The 24811-nt window shown below is 40.2% G+C and overlaps 1 protein-coding gene across 7 annotated transcripts; it reads right to left on the minus strand.

Moving 5' to 3' along the window:
- Positions 1–1733: 1733 nt before the first annotated feature.
- On the minus strand, positions 1734–21335 carry LOC308120237 (M1-specific T cell receptor beta chain-like). 7 transcript variants are annotated; one of them, XR_013936023.1, is made up of 6 exons: positions 7554–8205; positions 3978–4307; positions 3886–3903; positions 3708–3814; positions 2117–2854; positions 1734–2035 (listed from the first exon to the last, which is right to left on the minus strand). XR_013936023.1 is itself a non-coding variant. In XM_080480724.1 (6 exons), exons 1-6 carry the CDS (start codon positions 21286–21288, stop codon positions 2831–2833), a joined length of 882 nt encoding a protein of 293 aa, XP_080336850.1. In that variant the 5' UTR covers positions 21289–21335; the 3' UTR covers positions 1734–2830. The 7 variants fall into 7 exon arrangements, 6 of the variants coding, with proteins under 6 accessions (XP_080336850.1, XP_080336846.1, XP_080336845.1 ...); XM_080480724.1 differs by lacking the exon at positions 3886–3903 and adding exons at positions 20868–21166; positions 21240–21335 and having other exon boundaries at positions 1734–2854; positions 3960–4307; positions 7736–7790; XM_080480720.1 differs by lacking the exons at positions 3886–3903; positions 7554–8205 and adding exons at positions 6374–6428; positions 18861–19159; positions 19271–19356 and having other exon boundaries at positions 1734–2854; positions 3960–4307.
- Positions 21336–24811: the final 3476 nt, after the last annotated feature.

Consider the following 24811-nt stretch of genomic DNA (forward strand, 5'->3'; position numbering starts at 1 on the left):
AAGGGGGCGCTCCATTAAATCTATTTCCTTATAAATATGATAGATGTATCTGTCTCTGTCTCTCTCGCACAGACGCCTCATTTGCATATTTGATATTGATGGTTCATATGGTTTTCGTTTTGCTTTGCTTTCTAGTTGATCATTTCATGAATATATGATGCACTAAATATGATTTATTATATTCTGTTATTATAGTATTATATTTATGATGGCAGATTAACAACAGATAAGCTTGAATTCACATTAATACAAATTGAACAATATTGTTTGACTTCATCTACTTTAAATAAGAGTTCCTGAAAAATGCATTTCTCAATGAAACAATTCAAGAAAACTTATTGTACTTAAAGTGACAGTAACATTAATCTAGTCTACACGTATTCACAACAAGAACGAAAAAAAATGTGTAGAAGTGAAGTTCATAAATAACATCAACTTAACAAATATAATTGATTTCAATTTGATGTGGGGTGAATTTGGAGGCCGTCTCTTGTTCTACGAACTCGGAAGTAAGACTTCCACAAACAGGGATTGTACGAATTCCCACGAACATGAACGCACCACGAACGTAAACCTTCCAACATTCAAAGAAGAAGAAGAAGAAGATTCCAACATGGCTGACCGGAAGTCAGTTTGAACCAGGATTCATCTTTTCGACGTGTTTTCCTGCTTTACGCAGAGTTTTGGTTTTGGAAAACGGCCTTTATCCAGCAAGAATTGGATAAATACACAGAAAATACACAGCCAATGACAGAGAAAACACACGGAGGCTCAGGGAGAACATGCAGGGTCATGACTGTACCAAGGAGACGCTTCAACCAGGAACGTTTTCCAATCCAATCCGTTTCCGGGTCGCGGCGGTGGCTGCCCAAGGACCGTCACCCAGATCACAATGCACCGACTAAGAACCTTTCCTGCAGGTGGTGAGCCCACAGGAAGGTAAGAACGTTTTCGAGTTGATATTTATTAGAAATTGGAAATAGATTTTCATTCATCTTTTCGGAAATTAGAGGCCATGACACAAACGCTGAAACCCGAGCTGAGATATCCGTGATGCTGCCATGAAAGAAAGCAAACTCTCATTAACCTCAGACATTTCACTGTGTTCAGCACCAGAAAGCTTCATTAAAATTGACTTTATGTTGAGATTTTAGTCATTTTCCATGTTAATTGTTTGGTTTTGTACATATAGTGCACGCCACAACAAATAAAACCTTTTAAAGTTTAAATTTAAAGGTTATTATAGCACATAGTTGTGTGTGGCCTCGGATGAGAATCGATACAGAACTAAATCTTTCAGCTGAATCGGAAAAGGAATCGAACTCCGAACACCCATCTTTCCCTCACCAGACCCAGAAAACAGACACTTATGACCCAAATAGATCTTTTTTTTTTTTCAGCCTGCAAAATAATTTCCAACACAAATTGTGTTTTGAAGTGAAGAACCACATTTGAAGTTTGGTGCGACATCAGGTGAACATGTGGAGGAGGATTGTGGTAACAACGGAAATACAAACACTCAGAGAGATTATCTCTAATGCTTCTCTACTTTGGTCGTCTTTCTTTCATCTCTTTCACTTTTTAAAAAAAAGTTTGTCCATCAAATTGTGCAGCTCGCAGAACCCGGTGGGTTTAATCTTTAATCTTTTATGTTTAGATTTCTGTCATTCTGAATATATCAATTTGAACCAATACCAATAAACATTGTGAAAGTTAAAGGTGGAAATCCAATTCAATTCAATTCAACTTTATTTATAAAGCAACATTTCTAGGCTCTTTTAAGCGAGAAGCCCAACAAAATACGTGACTAAATTCATGTATTTTAACTCAATTGGGTTGAATTAATAACTCCAGTTCCGACACGTGGTTTAAATGATCCTGTGACGTTTTTTTTCCCCGTCTGGGAGAAGAAGATGGATTTCTGTGCTCCTGTGATCAGTTGCTCCCCTCCACAGATTGATGAATATCATGTCAGATTATTTAGCAAATGTTTCCTTGTCGGGACGTGAGACGATGCTGTGCAGCTTGAATTATTCTGCAGGAAGACACAGACAGTGTGGTGAAATCAGGTCCCGTCATTTCATCCTTCGTTGCAGCCTGTGGAGTCGGAGCTCACGTTGTGCGGCAGTTTGGACGTCGGTTTCCTGCGCAGACGCTTACTTTGCAGCTCCGCTTGACACAGAAAAGTGTTTTCGCGGCGGAGGTTGCAGCTGCTGTCAAGCGATGGTTGTGGTTTCGAGTCGTTTTCTCTCTCGGTCTCCGAGAAGACGCCGCCGGGCTTCACTGCGACCACATCCTCTCCCCCGCCGCCGCTCTGCACTCGTCTGCACTCGTTTGCACAAACAGCAGCTCCGACTTCTTTCTGTGCACACGAGGACACGACTTCCTGCGCAGGTCAGGCACGTTTGGGTAAAGTGAACAGTGAAGTTTTCCGATGTAAAGAAACTGTCAGGTAGAATTACACAATCACTGGAAAAAGTGATGCGACTCGAGAGAGGAGGGGGGGAGGAGGGGGGGAGGAGGGGGGTGTAGGGAGGTAGGGAGGCGACGCTCACTGCAGCAGGTTGATTCACACCAAAGTCGCTTTCCACATCGTTTTAAAATCACTTATTTGAGTGAATAAAGAGGCTTGATGAGAACTTGAGTTAAAAAAAAAACGTCTTTTATTCAAAGACAAGTCAAATAAACGAACATTTAAAAAAAATAATAAAATCAGTTATCACATGAAATCGAAGCGAATAAAATCTGTCTCCAGACAATGTGAGATAGAAAACGGCGTCATTTTTAACATCGTTTACAGAAAAAGAAGAAAAAAAAAAGCTGTTGGGTTTCACTTCTCTGTTTTCCTCGATTTCTGCAAAAGACAGAAAATAAACTTTAGATCAAAACCTTTTACGTTTTTATTCCTCATGGAGACGATGCGTCGATTCAGGAGGTTTATTTTTAAAAAAAAAAAAAATCTTTTTGGACATTTCAGTGTATTTCACCAGAAGGTTTCATTAAAATTAACTTTATGTTGAGCTCGGAGTCATTTTTGGGAGCAATTGTTTGAAAGAAAAAAAAAAAGTTTATATTAATCACGTTTACTCGACGCAACAACAAAGACAAAAGTTTTAATTTAAATGTTGTTATGGCATTATTTTCCCGGTCTGGCACACTCGAGATGAAACTGATCTGTGTGTGAAACTCTGAACTAAAATGTGTTTGACCGCCCAGGTCGAGACAGAAATAAGAAAATGTACATTATATTATATTATAATGTCACCCTGAACGAGACCTTTAAACACTTTGAAAGATCAGTGTTGGTTATGAATAAATTAAATAAATAAAAGAAAATATTTATAAATAAATAAATAAACAAAAAGAAGATATATTTATGAATAAATTAAATATATATATGTTTATTTAAATCATGTTTTTTATGTTATTAGCAGAGACATCTGGCGACGCTGCTGGCCATCTGTGATTTAGATAAATAAATAAATAAACGAGTGCAAGTGAGGTCATTTTATTTAGTGTAATCTACAATATAATGTTATTTCAAATAATCTGACATTCTCTATTTTGTTTCCTTTTTTAAAAAGTTTTGGGGGCAAAAAAACGGTTTTACAATGTGACGACATGCTCACAGGTGTAAATATGTGAACACACACACACACACACACACACACACACACACACACACACACACACACTTTTGGACAAACCTGAAGTTTCCACAGCAGAAACACCACGAAGGCTCCGTACACGCAGCTCTTCACAATAAAAGCACAATAAGCCAGTTTGGCATTTTGTGCGATCCTCAGGTATTTCCCTGAGGAAAGAGATTAAAGAATTATTCTCAAGTTCAGTTTCAACCTTTTAATGTGACCGTAACGTGCTCACCTCTTGCTCTGAAGTCGCCTGAAAGAAACAAAGTCAAAGAGTTTAGAAAAGGAAATGAAGGAAAACTTCAGGACTTTCAAACAGCAGCCGACCTTTGACCCCCCGGATACTGTCAATCCGGTTGACGGTCTCGGTTCCGTTGAAGAAATCGACCACGCAGGCGAAGTCTTTGCCGCGGTTCTGCCACTCCTTGACGTAGACGGTCAACCTGCTGGTGATCCTGTAGAAATCGTCGAGCCGCGTGGCGGCGGCGTCCGTCGCCACACCGCTGAGGCGTTTGTTGCCGTTGACCGTCCAGGAGACGCTGACGTGGTCCGGGTAGAAATCAGTCGCCACACAGACCAGCGTCCGAGTTTGTCCACCCTCATTCGGCGAAGGTTTCAGTACCCTGACTGTCGGAGGAATGGCTGTCCTGTTCGGCTCTGTACGGGAAGAAAAACTCTCATGTTGCTCATAGAAGACAAATATTCTTAAATATGGAATAAAAAAAAAGAAGATATTTTTGTTTACTGATAATTCGTTTTTCTTTACTTGCTCTCATGTTTTATACACAATAACATGACAAACATCTTATATTCGACATATATAATCCATATTATGATGGATGTGTATTACATAGAAGAGAATTATTGTCATTCTAAGTCACGTATGATGAATTAACAGGTGGTGCATCGATTTAAAAGTGAAATAACAAGGTAACGTGAATCAGGATTACTTGTGATATTAAATCACTTAACGTCCAGGTCAACAGTTTTTAAATGATCTGATGGTCTGAAGGTAAAAAAGTGGATGAATTAAATCTGCATCGTCCTAAAAAAGGCAAATATTCAACTTCCAGACAAGAAAACTTTCAACTTTATGCTTCACTTCAACGTGTAAAAACATCAAATTCTCTCAAAAATTTTGAAAGGGAAATATTTTCCTTATTTTAAGCATATTAATATAGAACTGATCATTTAGATTGATTCTAGTTTCAAACATCTTGATAGTGATAATAACGACTTTTCAGCATGTAATGTTTTAAAATACCCCTTTTCTATTCATCTATATTAATATTTTCAGTGTTAATCCTCTATTTTATGGCGTATTTTAGTGGCCAAAATCTCTTTTTTTCACACTCTTATATCAAAAAACACTGACTTCAATCCCTTTAATGCTCTGAGCTCACAAATCTTCAATTTCTTTCATTCATTCCTCAGTTTTTATGTCTGACTTCTCTGTTTTGTCCTTTTCACCGCGTAGAAAGAGATTACAAAACACCTTTTGCAGGAATTATCATGAGCGTTTCAGTTTGAAACTTCCCCCGACAGTTTCCTTCATGAAAACCGAGAATAAAGACGTAGGATTCTCTCGTCTTTCTTACCCAGAACAGTCAAGTTTGGTGCCGCTGCCAAAGAAAGCCGCTTGGTAGTTCACACTGCAGAAGAAGCTGCTCAGGCTTTCAGCTCTGCGCCGCTCTGGGTTCTCACCTCTTTCATCTCAGATTTTAATCGATATTTCTTTTTTTAACAATAGACGCAGGACGTCTACCGACGCGCCTCCGAACTGTTCTAGTTCCTTTTCTTACCTAGAACCGTGAGTTTGGTTCCGGTTCCGAAGTAAGCCTGGTCGTAGGAACACGGAGGTTTTCAGCCGTTTCTGAAACTTCTTCCTTCTGCTGCTTTTTCTCTCGCACTTTGTGAGGAACCTGCTTTAACTTCCTGAATCCACCACGTCTAACGTCTTAACCTTTCTCCTCATTTTTGCAGTTTTGAGCTTCAGTTCGTACATTTCCACAGTATTTATTCTTAAAATGTTTGAAGTTCAAACTGTTAATTTTAATCTAATGTGTATAACTTTACATGTCAACATATTCTAGATTTATTTCACATATTCCATGCATCATCATGATTTACTCTTTCGCTTCTAAGTTATGAACATTTTAAAATACATATTACAATATTACATAAGATATTTCTTTTCCGTTTTATTAACCTGAGGTATGAATTATTGGAATCATTTGTTTTAAAAACGTCTTAATTTATGCTGCGAGTGTAGAATCAACTTCTCAAAGATTTTGAAGGGTTTTTTTTTTGGATTACCAAGAGATTTTCAAGTAGTTTTTGTCATAAAACGTCACGTTTGGACTTTAAAATGAGCCTCTGATCGGATTCAGTGGTTAAAAAAACAAACCGCTTTGGTTTTGTGTCTTTCCAATTAATACATCTTTAAACCCACAACATACCATATGTGGGCAATTTAAAGTCACCTTTTGTCCCTGGAAGCTTTGCTTTAGCACCGAGTCGAACCGATTCTACGTTTTAAGGGTCAGAAGTTCTTTAAAAACACTCCAGATCTGGTTTTTTTCCTCGAGTCCTGAACTTTTATTTTAATTGTTCTTTTAATCCAAGAGTTGTGCCACTCGGACTAGTTTTTACTCGTGTATTCTAACAGAATGTGTATTTTTGAGCTGTAAGGTACTAAGAGGTTTACTTCAGTCCTTACTTACCAAGAACAGTCAGTTTTGTTCCTTGACCGAAATAAGCTTCATAGTTGGCACAGCGCTTCAGCCTCGGAACAAAAAGCTCCGAGCGGGCAGTCTGACTGCGGCCGCTTTGATTAATGACGACTCGGATTAAATTAAGACTTAATCTATGAGTCTTACCTAAAACCGTGAGTTTGGTTCCTCCACCAAAATGAGCTTCATAGGAACCGGAGGCACAGTGGTTCTGATCACTGCTCAGAACTGCTTTAACCCGCCAGCTGCACCAAGGCTCCCTCAGAAAATCTGCTTTTTTTTTAATTCATTTTTGCACCAATAAACGTGGAAACTGAGATTTATTAAGCATTTTCGTCCGTCTCGATTGTGATTATTGTGACTTTTCAGCATATGTTGCTTTTCCTATATTGTTTTCCGTGCATGACGTTTATCAGGAAGTGTCTTTCTCACCCAAAAATGTGGCCAAAATATTAAAAATCACCGACTTTTAATCATTTTAATGCACCACTGAGCTCATAAATCTTCCTTTTCTGTCATTTATCCTTCACTTTTTATACGTTTTATTGTGACTAACTGAACACTTACTACAGCCAGCTTCATAAAGACCGGATTATTTAAGTGAATTTGTACCTAAAACCAGCCGTTTGGACACTTTTCCAGGAATGTCTTAGAGCAAGAAGAGAGAGTGGAACCTGTTTTGTGCAGAAATGATGATCGGAAAATGTTTTCTACTGATAGTTCTACGATCAAATTAAGATATTTACCTAAAACGGTCAGTTTTGTTCCTTTTCCAAAGTACGCTTCGTTGAGGTTGTCACAGTGCAAAAATACCCATCATCAAACCCTTTCCTCCAGAATTAACTTGACAAAGTCTAATCTCAATACTAAAGCTCTATTTAAAGGGAGTTGGAAGCTTTTTTTTTAAAGTATTGGCAAAATCACGGTGGAAAAAAACATTTTTTTTTCCACCTAAAATGTTCTATGTAGTATTTTTTCCCCCCAGATTCTTGCTTTGTTAAGGTTCTGCCTGTGCAGAAATACTCTTGTTCTACTAGAAATAACATTAAAGAGTGTTTGGCGAAAGCGTTTGCATTAATCTGACTGTTTCATGCCTTCCACGGTGCAGGAATAGAGAATATAACAGAATACAGCATGTTTACTACTGACTCCGTTCAAGTGAGGTATTTACCTAAAACAGTCAGTCTGGTTCCTTGTCCGAAGTATGCAGGCTGAGTGTTGGTCACAGTGTTCAACCTCGCCTCAATATTCAACATTTCCTCTGATTCCACATTTGCGCTTCGCGTTAAAATGGACAGTTCGTCTACTGGAGGTTTAACGGAGAGACGAGAAGCGCTCGGAGCTCCGACTTACCCAGAACTGTGAGTTTGGTTCCAGTTCCAAAGTAAGCTTCTCTTCCAGAGTCACACTGAATGAATCCTCTTCCAAAAAGTCGCCAAACTCTTCACAAGGATTTCCTTCAGACAGACTCTGACGACCCAGAAGAAGAAGCTGAGCTTGAATGTTGAGAGTCACGTTTCAGTATGAAGTGCATTTCCTGTCCTGAGCTGTCCCTCCGTCCTCCTGCCCAGCGTCCCGTTGCGCCTGCAGCCCTCTGCACACTGGGCTTCACTGGCAGCAGGTTTTTGTACGGCGGCTCTATGGGGTTGTATCACCGTGGCCCCCTGTCCCCACGGTGAAAAAGCATCACACAAAAACTCCAGAGTGTTTGTTTCCCTCCGCCTCCTGCCTCCGTATCTCAGCCTCCATCTGAGAGCGGCTGTGCAGCTGACGGAGGCCTGAACCCCGCCGCCTCCGCCGCCTCCACCTCTATTTCTGTGACTGCTAAGAAAAGAAAAGTGTTTGTGTTTGTTTGTCGCCGCTCGCAGGAAGCGACGCCTCTGCTGGTCACAGCGTTTCATCCAATCAGACTGCTGCTGCTGCTGCTGTGTGGCTTTTCCTCCAGCGGTTCTGGAGCAGGTTTACTGGACACGTTGAATCCGGCCAAACTGACAAGCAAATGGTCAAAACTTTACTATTGTTATTATTTTCAGAGGATTTCATACATTCATGTCATTGTCAGCGTTCGCCTCAAAGGGATGACGGTAGAACGGACATTAAAACCAACTTTTTTTTAACATTAGAACATGGATGCATGAAAACGCAGAAGAAAAAATAAAATGAAAATAAAATTCCAGCACCTTCGTGGGGAGATCCTCTTGCAGCCTCCTTATCTGGTCCAAAGCCGTTTCACCTCTTCCCCATATAGGAAACGTACTTTGACCATATCTTAATAAACTTTATCACTTCATTTATATGAGCATTTCCCTTGAGAAAGTCTGTTTCACCTAGGAAACCCATCCAAAAGTAACTAGCCTGTCATGTACCTACATCACTGTGTGAAACAGTGAGGATGGAGCGTCTCCATGGCAACAGACAAGATTTGATCTCCTCCATGAGGTGCCTCTCTCGTCCGCTTTGTATGGGAAATTATTTGGGATTTTTTTATTTATTTATTCGGAAGGGATTCGCCGTTAACTTTCCAAAATCTAATCGATTGGTCCTTGGATGATGAGAAATCATCCTTGAAAATTTCATGTAATTCGGGGTTAAAAGTTTTTGTGAAAAGTTGGTAAAATACATACATACAAACCAATCAATACACGCAGACAAAAACATAACCTTCTGGCCCAACTGTCGTTAGCAAAGGTATATAGGTAAATGTATACATGCTTACATACGAACCAGTAAATCAATAAATACATGCAGACGAAAACATCTCGGCCAACTTTGTTAGTTGGTACTTATAAATGTACAAATATTCAAAAATACTACTTGATCACAGTAATATTAGCAAGTTGAATAAAAGCGTGGACAGTAGATGGATAAGTGGATGACTAAATATTAAATTTATATTTAAATTATAACAGTTTATTTACATAATACATTTGTTCTGTAGAAGAGATATGTATGTAATCCCCTGTATGCCCAGCAGAGGTCAGTGTGTTATAACCTCTCGATCTCTTGATCTCGTCAAACTGCACACAGAATTAAAGACTTGGCACAAATGCATATGGAAACAAAACTGTTGAAGGAAATAATCCTGAACTCGAGAAAATGAGCTGTGCTGACACCTGCCCACTTTTAATCTGCTCTGATCATCTCTGTGGTGAAGCAGAAACGGGGGTGGGAGGGTGGGGGTGGGTTTCAACTCTCTCTTCGCATCAGTGATGTTTAGAGACATTAGAAGTGAACGGAAGCAGTCCGGCAGATTTGTTTAATGTGGGAGTTGAAGGATAAATCCTGGTCTAAAGAGGTCAAAGTAATACCGTCCAGTGTTACTATATCTTTAGATAATTTCTCTCTCAGATGTTTGGGTCCAAATATATAAACTTGTTTTATCTGAGTTCAGGAGCAGAAAATTACGGTTCACCCAGACGGCTTCGAGTTTGACAAGCCGATCATGACAAGTTGAGTGTTTTCTGATAAAATTCCACACAGGAAGCATGTTTAATGTGAAAAGTATAGGCCCGAGTACAGAACTCCATGTTTGGTTCTGTATTAGGACCCTGTGGATTTCCATGGAGTTCTACAGGATCAAAAGTAACCTTTCCGATTCAGACTGAATAAAACTTTATAGAAGATTTATGGATGAACCGACACTCAGTATTTAGTTCATTTTCTGAGCTGCAGATGGCGCCGTTACAACACAACTTGCAAAACTGTTACTATTTGTATCTTTCTTGCTTTTACTTTTGTGTACAAAGTGGAGACCTTATCAAAAAGTAAAGAGTATTTCAAAAGATTTTTAATTTTTTATTATCTTCCTGATCCAGGTGTTGATTGTGAGTTATTCTCTGAGTTGACGAGAGAGAAAAAAACCCTCCCTGTTGTTGAATTGTAATCGTTGACTGTTGGAAACCTGATTTGATTCTGTGCCGTCTGGGTTTGGAGCTTCCTGTCGACGTGCGGTTATCTACCAGCTGGTTCACACGTTTTTGTACGGGAGAGTTGGTGTTTTTGATCAATGTGCATTCTTGCAGCACCAAAGTATTCGCCACTGTCTTCTGGGTGTTTGAGGCTGAGCAGGTGGAGATACGCCTTTTTCTCTCCATCCCCGCTCACGTTGAAGCGGCCTATAAACGGCTTCTCGACATTAACAGTCTTAAAGTACATGTAGGCGACCAACTTCAGCGATGTGTCGCCCCGCGGGCGCTGATACCACAGAATCATGTCATAGCTTGGGATTGTATGGGAGAAACTGAGGCTGGCTTCACCGCCTGGCTTCCAGAATAATTCCTTTGGCTCCTGCGACACTTGGTTTTCTTTGTTGAGGTAAACTCCTGCAAGGAGAAGAAGGAATGAACAGCGAATGAAAAAGAAAAAAAAAAAACAACTGATGGATTTGGATGAAATTGCTGGGAAACTAGAGGAAAATAGTTTTTGGTTCAAAAACAATCAATAAATACCTTTAATGCAGAGTGCAGAGAAGATGGTGAGGAGGAGACAAGACGGCTTCATGGTGAAATGTGATGAATTGACTAGGAATTGAAAGGAGGAAACCGTGAGAGAACTCAGTGAGTCGGCACTCTGGGTGTTTTCAGACCGGCCCCCTCTCAGGTCCACCTCCAAGAGGTTTGGTTCAACAGGGGAGGGGCTATAGTGCTGTAGTCAAGGCCACCAAGAGCAAGATAAGACCAAGACTTTAAGGGGGTTGAGACCCAGTCAAGGCCAAGTCCAGAGTATTCCAAGATCAAGACCAGAGCGTCCCAAGATTGTGTCACAGACGATGCACACAAAATTTTAAATGGGATTTTCTGCCCTCTACAGTCAAATGAGGGATATAGCAGTCCTGTGTTCAGTCCATTTAAGAATACATATAACATTTTATTTAGAACAGTCAGTCTCAGGGCCAGTCCACATGAACACGCTGTTTCACCTGAACCCATTGTTTTTGGCCGATCAGCCACACGGCGTCTTCGGAGCCCGATAACGTTTTTATTTTTGTTAAATATAGTTTCCAGAGTGGGGAAATTACAAAACTCCAGCTCGGCTTTGAGGTGGGGATGGACAAGATGCACATTTTCGGAAAATGATGACGCCCCCTCCACCGCGGTCACCTAATAACCACAACAATGGCAGACTACATGCTCCAGGTGGCGCTGCAAAAGCTACCGATACTAGTCGAGTGTAGAGCTATATAACTCAGAGTTATAGACAAGTCTAGGAGCAGGAATCTGCTTCTATAGTTCTATGTTCTCCGTGTCATCTTCTGCATTTTTTGTTGTTGCATTTGATGAGTCACAGCGCCCCTAAAGGCCACACCTGTAATTACCGCTTATCCCTAGACCTCGCCTTTAGGTGTCGCCGAAGACCACAAAATGGAGATTTAACCTTTCGAAGTGATTCACAGTTGGATTAAAACTAAAAACAGAGCTGTTGTTCTTTGAGAACCTCTGATTCGGAAAGTCGGTGAAACCAGAAAACCTCAGGCGACTGTTGGAGGGTGGTTGAGTTTCTGCCCCAGTTTCCGAGGGGGCCGGTGAGGGGAGGCGAGGCCTCGAGGGGTTTTTGTACAGAGTGTGTGGATGTTTGAGTTAATGTGCATCCCTGGCTGCACAGAAATACGTGGCGGTGTGTTCCAGCGGTTTGGGATCCCGTATGGTAAGCGAACCGCTGGGCCTGACGTTGGTCAGATCTCCGGCCAGTTGGAAATGCTTCCTGAACGCTGCCTCCACGCTGTTATTGTTGAACTCTGCGTATCCGTAGCCGAGCAGCGTCAGAGCCGTGTGCGATTTCAGCCGCCGGTACCACAGCATCACTCTGTGGTCACTCTGTCCGTGGCCGCAGGACATCCGAACGTCTACACCCGCCTCGGTGATGAGGTCGGAGGGCGACTGGTGGACCTGAACCTCCAGGGAGAATCCTGCAGAAACAGACACGCCTCAACACCAAAACACTGTTTTAAATGACATTCAGGGATTCAGATGATTTACCTATGAGGTGATAAAAAACTAGGAAAAGCATCGTTCTGGTTCTTCGCCTCGTGCAGATTTAACTGAGTGAAACGGGGAAACGTAATCAATTTAACCCACAAAGGGAAACAAAAAAAACAACCTGAAAGCAGGAGGAAGTGACGAAGACGTCACATGACGGCATTATGGTCATAAAAAACAGACCAAACATCAACTTATTGACAGACATGGAGGGAATCCTCACTCCCAAAGCAAAAAGTAAATATCAGAATAAGAATGAAGCAAATCACTCATATATTTTTGAAATGTTGAAAAATGATATTTTGTGAAAATACACATGATGGCATGCAGGTTATGGAGTACACACGAGTTTTATGTTACTATATCTGTTTAAGTTCAACACTAACAAAGAGAAAACTCATCGAAATGTGTTAAAAAATATTGTTGATAGCTGGAAAAGAAAGAATGACAAGAAAATGGGGCAGAATGGACCCTGCTCCTCGCAATCATACGGATTGAGATTGTAGAAGGAAAACATACGAGGGAACTACTAACTGTATCTGAGACGACAAGAATCTGAAGGGAAATGGAAGAAATAGACCCAACAAGTGACGGAAGCTACAGAAAGGACTTAAAGACCTAAATACGAGATGTAACTTCCAGACTGGTTTATTTTGTTTCTATTTTGCATCCTGTTTTATTGCAGGAATTAATTTATTTTTCTGTAGATGTGAATAAAGTGAATAAAAATTACAAAAGTACAAAAAAAAAGAAATCATTACAATTGGTGGAAGAAATGAGTTACAAATATCCAACTTATTCTTTTAGTAATATGATGCAAACTCAATAGAGAAAGACCCTAACCCAGATTATAATTTGCACGTCACAGGGTGATTTGTTTGGTTGGAATGATTAAAGTTTGAATATTAACAAGACGCCTCGTTGCATTAGTCAGTTCTGACACAGAAACACAACCACAGCAGGTGTGAGAGAGTCTCACTTCATTTGTTGCTGAAAAGCCACAGACGATTACAGGCGGTACAGTTTTTGTCGAGTTCCGACGGGACTCCGCGTCGCCGTGCTTCTCGAGCGGCGCTGTAATAAACCGCGCCGTGCTCCCGCGTCACATTTCCCACGGTCAGGAGGCCCGTCGTCTCTCCAGTCCCGCTCAGATCGCCGGACAGAACGAAGTCCGTCTTGTACCGCTCCAACGTCGTCGGGGTGTTGAAGTGCAGGTATCCGATGAGCTTCAGAGCCGAGTCTCCGGGTGAGCGCTGGTACCAGAGCATCACCCTGTCGTCTTTCCTGTCGTGGCTGCAGGAGGCCTGCATGACCTGCCTCCAGCATGTGTGACCAGTTCAGGAGGAGACTGACGGACCTCCACACCCAGACAACCACCTGCTCGGAGGAAGACAGCAGATTTGGTTGTGAAAGAAATGCAGTCATTAGTGTGTTCTTTAAATTGATGAAGGAACAGAAAGATGTTCACAATACGTTTATTGATAATTCCCTTCAGGCAGAGTACGTGGGTTACAGCGAGATCTCGGGCTCAACCCTCAGACCATCCGGAAGGACCAGACATCAGAGTGAAAAGAGCTCCGAGTCTCCAAAAACATTGGTTTTTAAGCATTTTCTTTCACCCCTCCCTTCATATATGATGTGGATGCCACAAGTTGTTTTTACCGAAGCTGAACACCTCTCTATTGTTCTGTCCCGGGAAGATTTGTGATCTTATAATGGTACCAGGCCTTACCTCTTCCCGACTTTAAACTAGCGACTTCTTGATTTACGACCTTCTCCAGCTGGTTTTCCTCTAAGAGTCCCTAACTCCCTTTTTCCAGCATGGCGTTCTCTGCCTGTGAACCAAGGTCAGTTGTCTGCTTATTCCTAAGACTCAATAGTTCAATTGTTCTGCCTCACACACCGGATGGTTCTTACATATATGGTCATGTTATTAACAGTTCTGAGCAGAAGAGATACAAACGGATTATACTGCTATGCAAACTAATGTGTTGATCACTCAGAACACTGGTTTCTTCCTTTAGTTGCCATGTTGGTGAAGAAAAGACGCATTTGCTAGCAGACTCTGCGAGTTTATTTTACCTGCCAGAAAAGAGACGAGGAGAAAAAAGATCATTTTCTTTCTCCTCTGGAGACTCCGATGAGACTGTACAACAGGAGTTTCTTTATATTAAGCCTCGATCACTAGTGAAGCCAGAGGGAGGGGCAGACTACACCTCTTCGTGAACTTCACCCATGATGCACCAGGAAAGAGAAAAATGTCTTTCTGTTTATTTTCACACGTGATCCCCTGGAATCCATGCAGCATCGAGCCTGGACTTGTTGTGTTTGTCCTGAAACTTCAAAACCAAAGAACCTGGTTCAGGGAGAGATGTGTCGCATCCTGAATCGACCTTCAATGCATCACAACGTGACAGACGGGCTCAGTGGGAACTGATCCGACGTGACGTTTACATGGAATCTGATAGGATCATAAACAGTCTGACGCCACCTCATCAGATCTCATAGTCATTTCTAATGAATAGATCAATCTGACCTGCAGTTAGGTCCCCGTTTCCATGACAACGCTCTCAAGCGAAAACGCAAAAAAAACAAAAACTTGTTGCATTCTGGAAACACAACTTTCTAAAAAAAAACGCTTCCCAAGGTACAACTTTTTGAAAACTCTCCGACTCCATCGCCGTAGAAACAGAGTAGAACCAAACCAAAAGACAAAAACGATGCATTTTCACCTGGAAACGTCGTGTAAACCAGGTTTTAATCTGTATGCTGTGTAAGTACCTGGCAGGTTTACTTTTTATGTTTATTTTGGACTCTTGAAAGATAAAATAAATACCAGCATGATAATTATGAGTGATGACAACAGTGTTTACGGCCTCTGTCTCCCTTCTTGTTTGAGAGCGGCATGCATTTCTTGAGTCTCAGCGCCCCCTGCTGGAAAGATACAGACACCACATGTTCACAGTATTCTTTTCTCGTCGCACAAAAACTGCATGTATCTGCAGTATTATCTCCTCTCTTGATGTAGTATTTTCTGGGTGCCTTCTAGTTCTTATTGTAATACTCGTATGGATTAAAAGTGGTGCCTTCAGCAGGAGAAGCGTCTTTGTAGGATTCAGTTCTTCGGAAACTGGATCGTTTCATGTCAGTAAATTGTGCAGAAAAGAACAAACTTTGTTTTTCTTTTTTGGGGGAGAAAAATAAGCGTAGATAAAAATGTTTGAAGTATCTGATCTACTGCATGTCGTCTTTAAATCCTGACATATTCTGCTTTTTTTTTTTTATTGTTTTGTATTCATTCATTCTATTGTAGGGGTGTGAAACATTTATTTCTTATTTAAGATTTAGGGAGGCACATAAAAGACATAAAACATATAAGAAAAAGAACAATTAAAAAAAATTACTCATAAATTTAAATGAAATCCACACGTGTCTATCTTGATGTCATTATGCAATGTCTTAAAAAGGTCCAGTCAAACCAGGTTTTTGAGTCTCTTTGCAATTCCTTCCAAGGAGCAAACCTGAATGCCTTTTTTTCCTGGTTCAATCCTGACATAACATAAAGTCCGTGGACCAAAACAGGCCTGCAAGAGGCTCCAATCCAGCAAGAAAATTGTAAAAAAACCAAAAAAATATACATAGATTTTTAAAAAAAAACTAATTAAAAACCAGATTTCTTAAGAGCAGCAGACACCGAGGTCCGAGCTGAGATATCGGTGACGCTGCCATGAAAGATGACGAACCTGTCTCACAGCCACGCTGCCAGGAACGTGTTTGTAAAAATACCCATAATACAACAGGTATCACAGTATTTTTGCACAAGAAAGTTTCATTCAAATTGCCTTTATGTTGAGATTGTCGGCATTTTCTGTAGTAATTCTTTGGCTTTGGGAAAATCTAGACATTTTCATCACGCATACTCGGCACCAAAACAAAAAAGACCTTTAAAGTTTAAATTTAAAGGTTATTTATTAAGGCACTATCCCCCCCCCCCCCCCCCCCCCCCCCCCCCCCCCCCTGCAGCCAGTCTTTAAAGAGAAGCAGTTCTTTCACAGCTTTGAGGGATACAGTTGCAGGAGGCTGCGATGTTGTTGGGAAGGTTTTTGTTCCAAGCAGCAGTGATCTGCAGCATTGTGCTGTGTGGCACCACAGAAGAAGACGGCGCTGCTGTTGGCTGTCAGAGCTCTGACTGTCAGTGTGCAGGTTTGGCCTTTGTCTGCACTCCCAGTCATCTCCACACCCAGTCCAGGCTCGGAGTTGTCCGTGCTCTTATACATGTGTCCCAGAAAGTGGAGCTGCCCGTCATGTGTTTGCCTGTACCAGTACATCCGGTCATAATATGTAATCTGGTGCACGCAGTCGATTTTGGCTTCTTCTCCAGGTTTTGCATAAATGTGAGGTGGAGTCTGTGTAACTTGGGAACTCAGATCGGTACCTGCTGAAAGGAGACGGTGAGACAACGTCCCGGATCAATGAAAACACGACTGAATAGTACATATGAATACATCTAAAAGCCAAAAGAACACAAAACTACTGTAAAATCTCAAATTACGTGACAGATTTTGTTTCTTTTACCCGAAACAAGAAAAATATCCAAACTTATCCAGAAGAAAAGCAGCATCGTGTTGTAATGTCTGAGCGCGCTGGTCACCTTTAACATGCTTCTTCCTCTTTGTGGTTACTTTTGAGTGAGAGGATTAAAGTGGGCGGTGCTACTGCACGTTTTCTGCTTGTGACAACCACTGAGATCAAACGAGTACCGCTTGGCTCGGAGGTATTTAAAACCAATAGAGATGTTGGTATTCCAACAATTAATACCTTATCTTAACATTGTAAATGAGTTTTTGTGAAGGTGTACAGTAACTTCTATGCACATAAAGAGTTCACGTAAATATACATTTGCACACATTTACCTAGTCCACGCACATTTATCTCACACCAAGTTCTTTTTACTTGAATAGAATCCTATATAAATTGTTTTCTCGTTATAAAATATTATTTTAAAGGCTGTTCGGCTCCTTATTGTTGTGATAGTTTGATGCTTTCTGTAGGAAATATCTGTAGGAAATATCTATTCTATATAGTCTAACTGTTCTACCCAAAAACAATCTTCCTCACAGATGCAGCTAGGCAGCCATCTAGTGGAGGGAGGCAGAATTGCAAGTCCATGAAAAGGCCACAGTCCACGAGGGAGATGAATAAATATGCAAAACTTAAAACTGTTATTACCCAGTAACTTAGATGACCTAAAGATTGTTCTTGCTACTGCTACTGCTACTGCTACTGCTACTGCTACTGCTACACTCCCTTCAAAGCTCTTCAGCGCCCCCAAATGGAGTCATGCCCCACAGTATAGTGTAGAGCCACATGTGGCTCTTTGGCCCTTCTGTAGCGTCTCCCTGAAGCTTTCACTAAATTATTGTTTCATTTTATTTACAAACACACTCTTTTTTTTTTTTGGCTGAAAAGGGCTTTAAAAAAAAAAAAAAAAAAAAAAGGCTAAAAAAAAAACCCAATAAATATTCTAAAAAATAATCTTTAAAATGGGGGATAAAAAGCGTGAAAATGGTCAATTTAAAAAACAAACAAACAGCATTTTGAGGGCGGAAATGATTGAAACGGCTAAAACGTGAAAATGCCCCCAAAAATGCTGAAAAAGGATGAAACTGCTGAACAAGGTACAAAAACAGCTGGAAATGTGATGAAATGTTTCTCATCCTAAACTGTAATACACATTTTTCTAAATACAGCATAGGACACAGTTTATGTTCATATTTTAAAAAGATGTATCTGAAACTTTACGAGCCGCGTTCGCCTCATTTTAAACGTGTTTTGCGGCTCCAGTTAAATTTGATTTAGTCTTAAAGGTTGAAGACTTAATACCTAATGGCTGCTCATGCTATCATACTATACTATACTATACTATACTATCATAATGCTATCATACTCATGGTTAACATAAACAATTATTCTAGTGACTGAGAATGAATGATTACACACTCTTGCACATCCTTTTTGTCTATAATCTTAATTAAGAATGTGAAAATTGTAAATTTCTAACAACAGCGAAAAAAACGTGTGTTGTATATCTGTTCATAATCCAAACTATTGGCGGTAGTATTGGTATTTTAACTTTTGTTATGAAAGAAAACGAGACACTTCCCCTTAAGGGAGCACCAGAAATGGTCAGTAGTGACCCTTAATTTTCTATATTTGTTTTTGACATTTTTCTTTCTAAATCGGATCATCTTCTTCCAATATGTCTTGTTTGGTGTGATATATTCACATGGTGATAATTTTGAGTTCGATCCTTAAATTTGATGGAAACATCTGCCGTCTTGGAACTGTGTTTTATAACTGAACCTCCATCAGAGTGTGTGATGTGGCTCAGTGGGGGGGGTCGGTCGGGGGGGGGGGGGGGGTGGAGGGGTACAGCTGCACCCGGCTGAGATGATTCATGTTGGTTTTTGTATTGAGGATCAGGGAGGTGCCGCACTGTGCACATAAGCAGCGCAGAAGTACCGAGCGGTGCCGCCGAGCTGCAGCTCCTCGGTTGTGAACAAACAGGTTTGACCCTTCATCGCGCCGCCGCTCATCTTCGCCGTCACTCCGTCCTCCAGCTGCTGCTGGTCCACGTTCATGAGTCCGAGGAGCGTCATCCGGCCGCCGCCGCCGGGCTGCCGGTACCAGAGGATCCGGTTGTAGTCCTGGAGTTCATGCCGACAGCTGATGGTGGCCGTTGTTCCAGGCTGCGAGTAAATCTCTGGTGGATCCTGGTGAACTTGATCGCTCTGAGAAGAGACTAGAGCAACTTCTGCTTTGAATATGTTGACTTTTCTTTCAACTCTGCTTCTAAATCCACAATTACTAAGTTTCTATAACCCCTAAGGAAGAATAAACCAGGTTTTATTACCTGAAACCAGCAAAATATTAAAGGCCACGCAGGAGAAGACGATCATGATGTTTTCTTTCCTCCACATTAAACAGATCAAACCTCCCTTCAACACAACAGACACACTATTATTCCACGGGTTTCCTCCTCTTCTAAACCATCGACCAATCAGGGATCATAACACTGAATCTGTTCAGACGTACGGAAACGGGGTAAAGACACACTTTTTATTTCACACCTAACCGTCTGTTTTTAGTTGGAATTTACAAACTTTATACATATAATTGGTTAAAAATACAGTCAAACGTGACACTTAAAAGAGAAACAGATTTCTGTGTCTAATATTCTCATGTTTACCTCTTCAGAGGTTTATTCAGGCTCACTTCAGTTTATTTCAGTCATCTTTGCAAATATCAACAATGAAGAACTAAACAAAGATTCACACACTTTATCTGCCTGTAGCACATTATTATATACATCCTGCGCTTTAATTTAATATTACGTGTATCAGTACAAAATTTATTCTTCCTTTTAACATTTGAAAACCGAAGTAAAAATCACTTTTAAAAATGAATTAATCACATTTCTTCCCCTCTTTATTTGCACTAAATAAGAACATAGTACAGATATAAAAGCGGACTTAAAAGAAAACGTTGAAAGAAGGGGCCTATATGAAATCCTCCCATCAAAAAACATCATATTAACTAAAATAAAAATGTCAAACTAAGATATTATTATAAATACACAGGTTTGTAGAGTCTTAATAGAAATAAATTGAGGGGTCCTAAAATAGATCCTTGGGGCACACCATATTTAATTATAACCAATTAAAAACATATGTTGCTCCATATTTCTTACATTGTCACTGAGCCATTTAGTAGCAACATTATGAGAACCGTAAAACCTTTAACGCTATCGATGCTTTAAGTTTTATACGTTCATAGGAGAGAAAAAAAAAAAAAGTATGACAAAAGTGTTAAATTGGCTAAAACTAGATAAAGACTGTCAAATTGGATCAGATTGCTAAAATAGAGCTTCAGAAAAGCTAAAATTCAAATCACAAAAAACTATATGAAAAAAAGCTAAAACTGTTAAGTCGAAAATAACTGAAAATTGTTTTTGTTAAAAAAAACACTAAAATGGGTAAAACTCCAAAAAGTGGTTTTCAACCAACATATACTGCTAAGATGGCTGAAGAATCACGTTATAAAATATCAACAGTTCATATAGCTGTTGATCTTCACACTACAATTTCTCTTATTAATTTAAAATTATATAAACAAATTCATAAGCTGAGTTTGCTATTCTAAGCTGCAGCTCTCAGCAGCTTAAAACCACAAAACTGCCAACACTGACGCCGAGTGGACAAAATGAGTATTACACCATTTGTTCACAGCAACTTAAAGTAAGTTTGAGTAAAAAAAAAAAAAAAAAAAAGTTTTTATCAGGATACTAAATGAGAGAGGAGCGTTTTTTATTTCTGGACGTTGAGCAGATAAAATGCTTCGTTTGAACTTTTCCGTGAAACATGGGGTGGTTGTGAGACGGGTTTGGTTAAACTGCTTTGTTCCAGGTGTGTCTGAGGAGGTTTTGGTGCTGAGGAGCCGCGATGTGCCGCGCTGTGGTAACTGGCTGCACAGAAGTACACCGCGCTGCTGTTTGCTTTCTCCACCGTCAACGTGCAGTTCTGGTTCTTCTCTGCGTTTCCCTTCATCTTCACGCCGTCCAGTCCCGCCTCCGGATAGCCGTCTTTCAAGTAGACATACCCGAGGAGCTGCAGCCCTCTGTCCGACTGCCTGTACCACAGGATGGTGTTGTAGTCGTCGATCTTGTGTGAGCAGTAGATTTTGGCTTCCTCTCTGGGTTGGCTGTGAAGGTTTTGTGGGGTCTGGATCACGCGTTCATTGGCAGAAGAACCTGCGACGCAGAACAAAGAAACACTGAAAACTGGAATTCCAGCTTCTGTCTAAAACTCCTGGAATGTCATTACCTGAAGCCAGAGCGGAGCTAAACTGAACTATGAGGAGTATGATCATCATGCTGTCTTGTTGATGATGTTGAATACTAAATACCTTCAACGTCCTCTTGAAGTAAACCCAACTACCCTGAAGCTGTGAGGTGGGCGGAGCTTTGAGGGGCGCCAGAGGTCCCAGGCTTCGATATTCAGTAGAATTTTCATGTTCTCTTACCTTTTGGCACTAAAACAAAGAGAAAACATTTGGATCTGCGGTAGTTTGCCTATTATTATGCTGCCATCTCAAATGATCCTGTATGTGGCTACTGAAGGAAAGTCCGTTTGAAACGTCTGCTTTAAACTATACTTATGGAATACCTAAACACTGCATTTTCAGGAAACATGCTGAAGTTTTTAGGATATTTTTAGAATAGAATAACTTTATCTCAAGTCCAATTCTCCAACCTTGAGGCCTATTTTTGTCATTCAGTAGACAACAAAAATGGCCCACAAGAAAGTCTAATACATGTAGAAACAAAAAAGCATATTAAAGGTAATAATTATTCTCAATTTTGCACTTTGGATTTGAAGTTGTTCAAATCTAATGAACCATATCCGTCCACCTGGGAGACTGTTTGTCCCACTGAATGGTGTTGAACTTAGTGTTTGAATTGCTGCAATATATCTGTCTGAGGAGAATAAGGACTGGGAGTCACGACATTCTGGAGGAAAACACTGTTTTCATTATCCTCCTACTCTCAAAGCAAACAACAGCACCCACTAGTGGCCAGACATGCACATGTTTTCCGTGTTACTGTGTGAACAAACATTGTTTTAAACATGTTGCCATATATATATATATATAACAAATATACTAAACACGGACAGATACAGACGGAGCCGTCTGAGCCTTTTGTACATCTTTTACATTCATTATATTGTAACTTGGTTCAATTCCAGGGAGTTGATGACTCATAGCAAACAGAGTAATAACACTGATGACCTGTGGAAGCAGTGTCGACCTGTATAGCTCATGTGCCCCCCCCCCCCCCCCGAAAAAAAGGAAAAGAATAGAAAGGAGAAAGGAAGAAATTGGAAAAAAAAAAGAATAAATAAAGAACAAATACAATGAGGAAAAATAAATAATTAAAACTTGCTAGTATTAAACAGCTGTAACCTTTAGGAAACACACAGCAGGTATAAACAGCCAAAGAAGCTAAAAAAAAAAAACCAAAATGGGAAAATATAATAATAAAAAAATAATAAAAAAAAAAAAAAGGTTAAAATGGGAAAATATAATAATTAAAAAAAAAAAAAAGAAATTTAAAAATGGCCACATAAACTAAAACTGTTTAAAATATATATAAATTGTAGCTATGACACGTCATGAGTACAGGTTCAGTTTTTTATATATTTTTTAAAAATAGTTTTAAGGCGTTTACTTCAGTTTTTATAGTTTTATAGATTTTGTATAGCATGTTTTTTCTTCTTCATTTCAGATTTCAGTTTCAGCGTCTTCACTTTTGCTTCTCTACAGCGTGTGGAGGTTTGTGTGACGTCACGGCCATGAGTGGGATCTGTACTTAGAAACCAGGAAAAGATGAGATAAAGACTGAAGACTTGAGCCTAAATGATTATTTGAGTTTTGATCAAAGTACCTGCTGTCCACAGTACACAGACAGAAAATGAGACTACGGCTTGTTGAAAGGTGATGAGCTTCATGTTTAGTTGGACGTGAGAAGCTGCAGGTTGCAGAGTCTCTGGTTGTTGGTCCGTTGGCTCCCTCTGCTGGCAGTACACTGCATTAAATTAGGTGGTTGACGCTTAAAAGAAACATCATAGTACTGCTTGGATGCTAAATACTGCCGCTCGACTTTAGTAGAATACATCAAATGCATCAATTAGGGGTTTTATAATAATGAAGTAGAAAATAAAAATAAATTATCATCTCTGCAGGAACAGCTGTCTGGTATGCAATGAAAATCATGGCTCAGATCTCTACGTTTTAAAAGCTTTGACTGCGAAGAAATGAAAAACACCTTTACACTATAATAGTGTCCAAACTGGAATATTGCCCAAACATGAAACTTGACTTGGCGGCACAGTTTTTGGCAGCCATCCATCATTTGGGCGGTCAACTTTTCGAAAAAGATGACCAAAAAAAAAGTGCGCGGTTTGCTCAGACTTTTAAAATACGTGTCCGGTAGAACTTTGGAGGAGTGTGTGTGTGTAGATGATGTCTGTGAATGCACAAAATGTTTGACTGTCACATGCCTGAAATGAATGAATAAAAAATAAATACATAAATAAATACATTAAAGCTTTAGAATTAATGAAAGAAATACATTTGATCAAGTAATGAAGAATCTTAATCTCCAGATATTGAAGATTTTACTGTTTCCCACTTGCTTATTCAAACATATTTAAAGTTATTCAAACACACTTTCAATAAGTATGATTCTTCCATCTCATATTTGGTGTTTGGTTTGTTCAATATCATCTGGTCCTACAGTTCATCACAATGTAGTATTTAGTCCACAACGTAGTATTTAGTCCACAATGCATTAAAATGCTTCATTTAAGGTCTATTTTTTCAAAAACGTCCCTCCCTCTGTGAGGAAACCACACCAGATTTTTTTGCTCCATTTATTTTTATTTATAGATATTTAGTTTATTTCATTTTGAGACCGTATAGTAATAACAAAAAATATATATTCGGGCACTTCGAAAATAAACAAGGTGAGGAAATGCAAGTACCTGGAGTTAGAGGCCCGGCTGTTAGATTATTTTTTCATATGTGGCCCTTGAGTGAAAAAGAATTGGACGCCCCTTATATAATGACGATAATGATGGTAGAAGAACATTTAAAAGCAGGATTTCAGATATTCCGTCACATATTTAGAAGATTCAACACAGAGAAGCTCAGGTGGGCTCATAGTGACAGGAAACATGTGATCCTTGTATTTGCTGACATGTGAAATATTGACAGACTGAACTTCATAATACAAGTTGTGCTTCGTCTGCTGTGTGTTGCAGGGTGATCCAGCAGGGGGCACTGTGGTGGGCCTCGTGCTGCAGTCTGGAGTCTGGTGGAAACATACAGAGGGAGCAGTGACAGCCGGAATGGTGAGTCTGAGTCACAAACAACAAAAAACAACAACAAACACAAACAAACTTTTTTTTTTTAAAGTTTTATTTTTTCCAGCCGACCAGGAATCAGATGCTAACGTTAACTCCCTGCGTTATGCTATCTCCTCCCAGGGAATCCTGCTCGGGCAGCAGGATCAAACCCTCCGTGGTCTAGTCGAGTCATTTCAAATGATTTCAGCAAGCCTCAGGCGGAGGCTCAGCTACAACCCGTTCAGCCTGTCTCTACCTTCCCGGCTAACCCTGTTGTCCCCTCGTCTAGTCCGGTCCAACCTCATGAACCGTTTGTTCCGGCCCCGGAGAGATACAACGGCCAACTAGGTGATTGTAGATCCTTTTTATTCCAATGCTCACTCGTGTTCGAGACACAACCGCTAACGTATGCTAGTGATCGCTCTAAAATTGCTTATGTTAGTAATTGGTTTTGGGGCCTGTAACACAGCCTGTTTTCGGCTTTCTAG

This window comes from Lipophrys pholis (assembly GCF_963383615.2).
Source record: "Lipophrys pholis genome assembly, chromosome: 14".
Lineage (NCBI taxonomy): Eukaryota > Metazoa > Chordata > Actinopteri > Blenniiformes > Blenniidae > Lipophrys > Lipophrys pholis.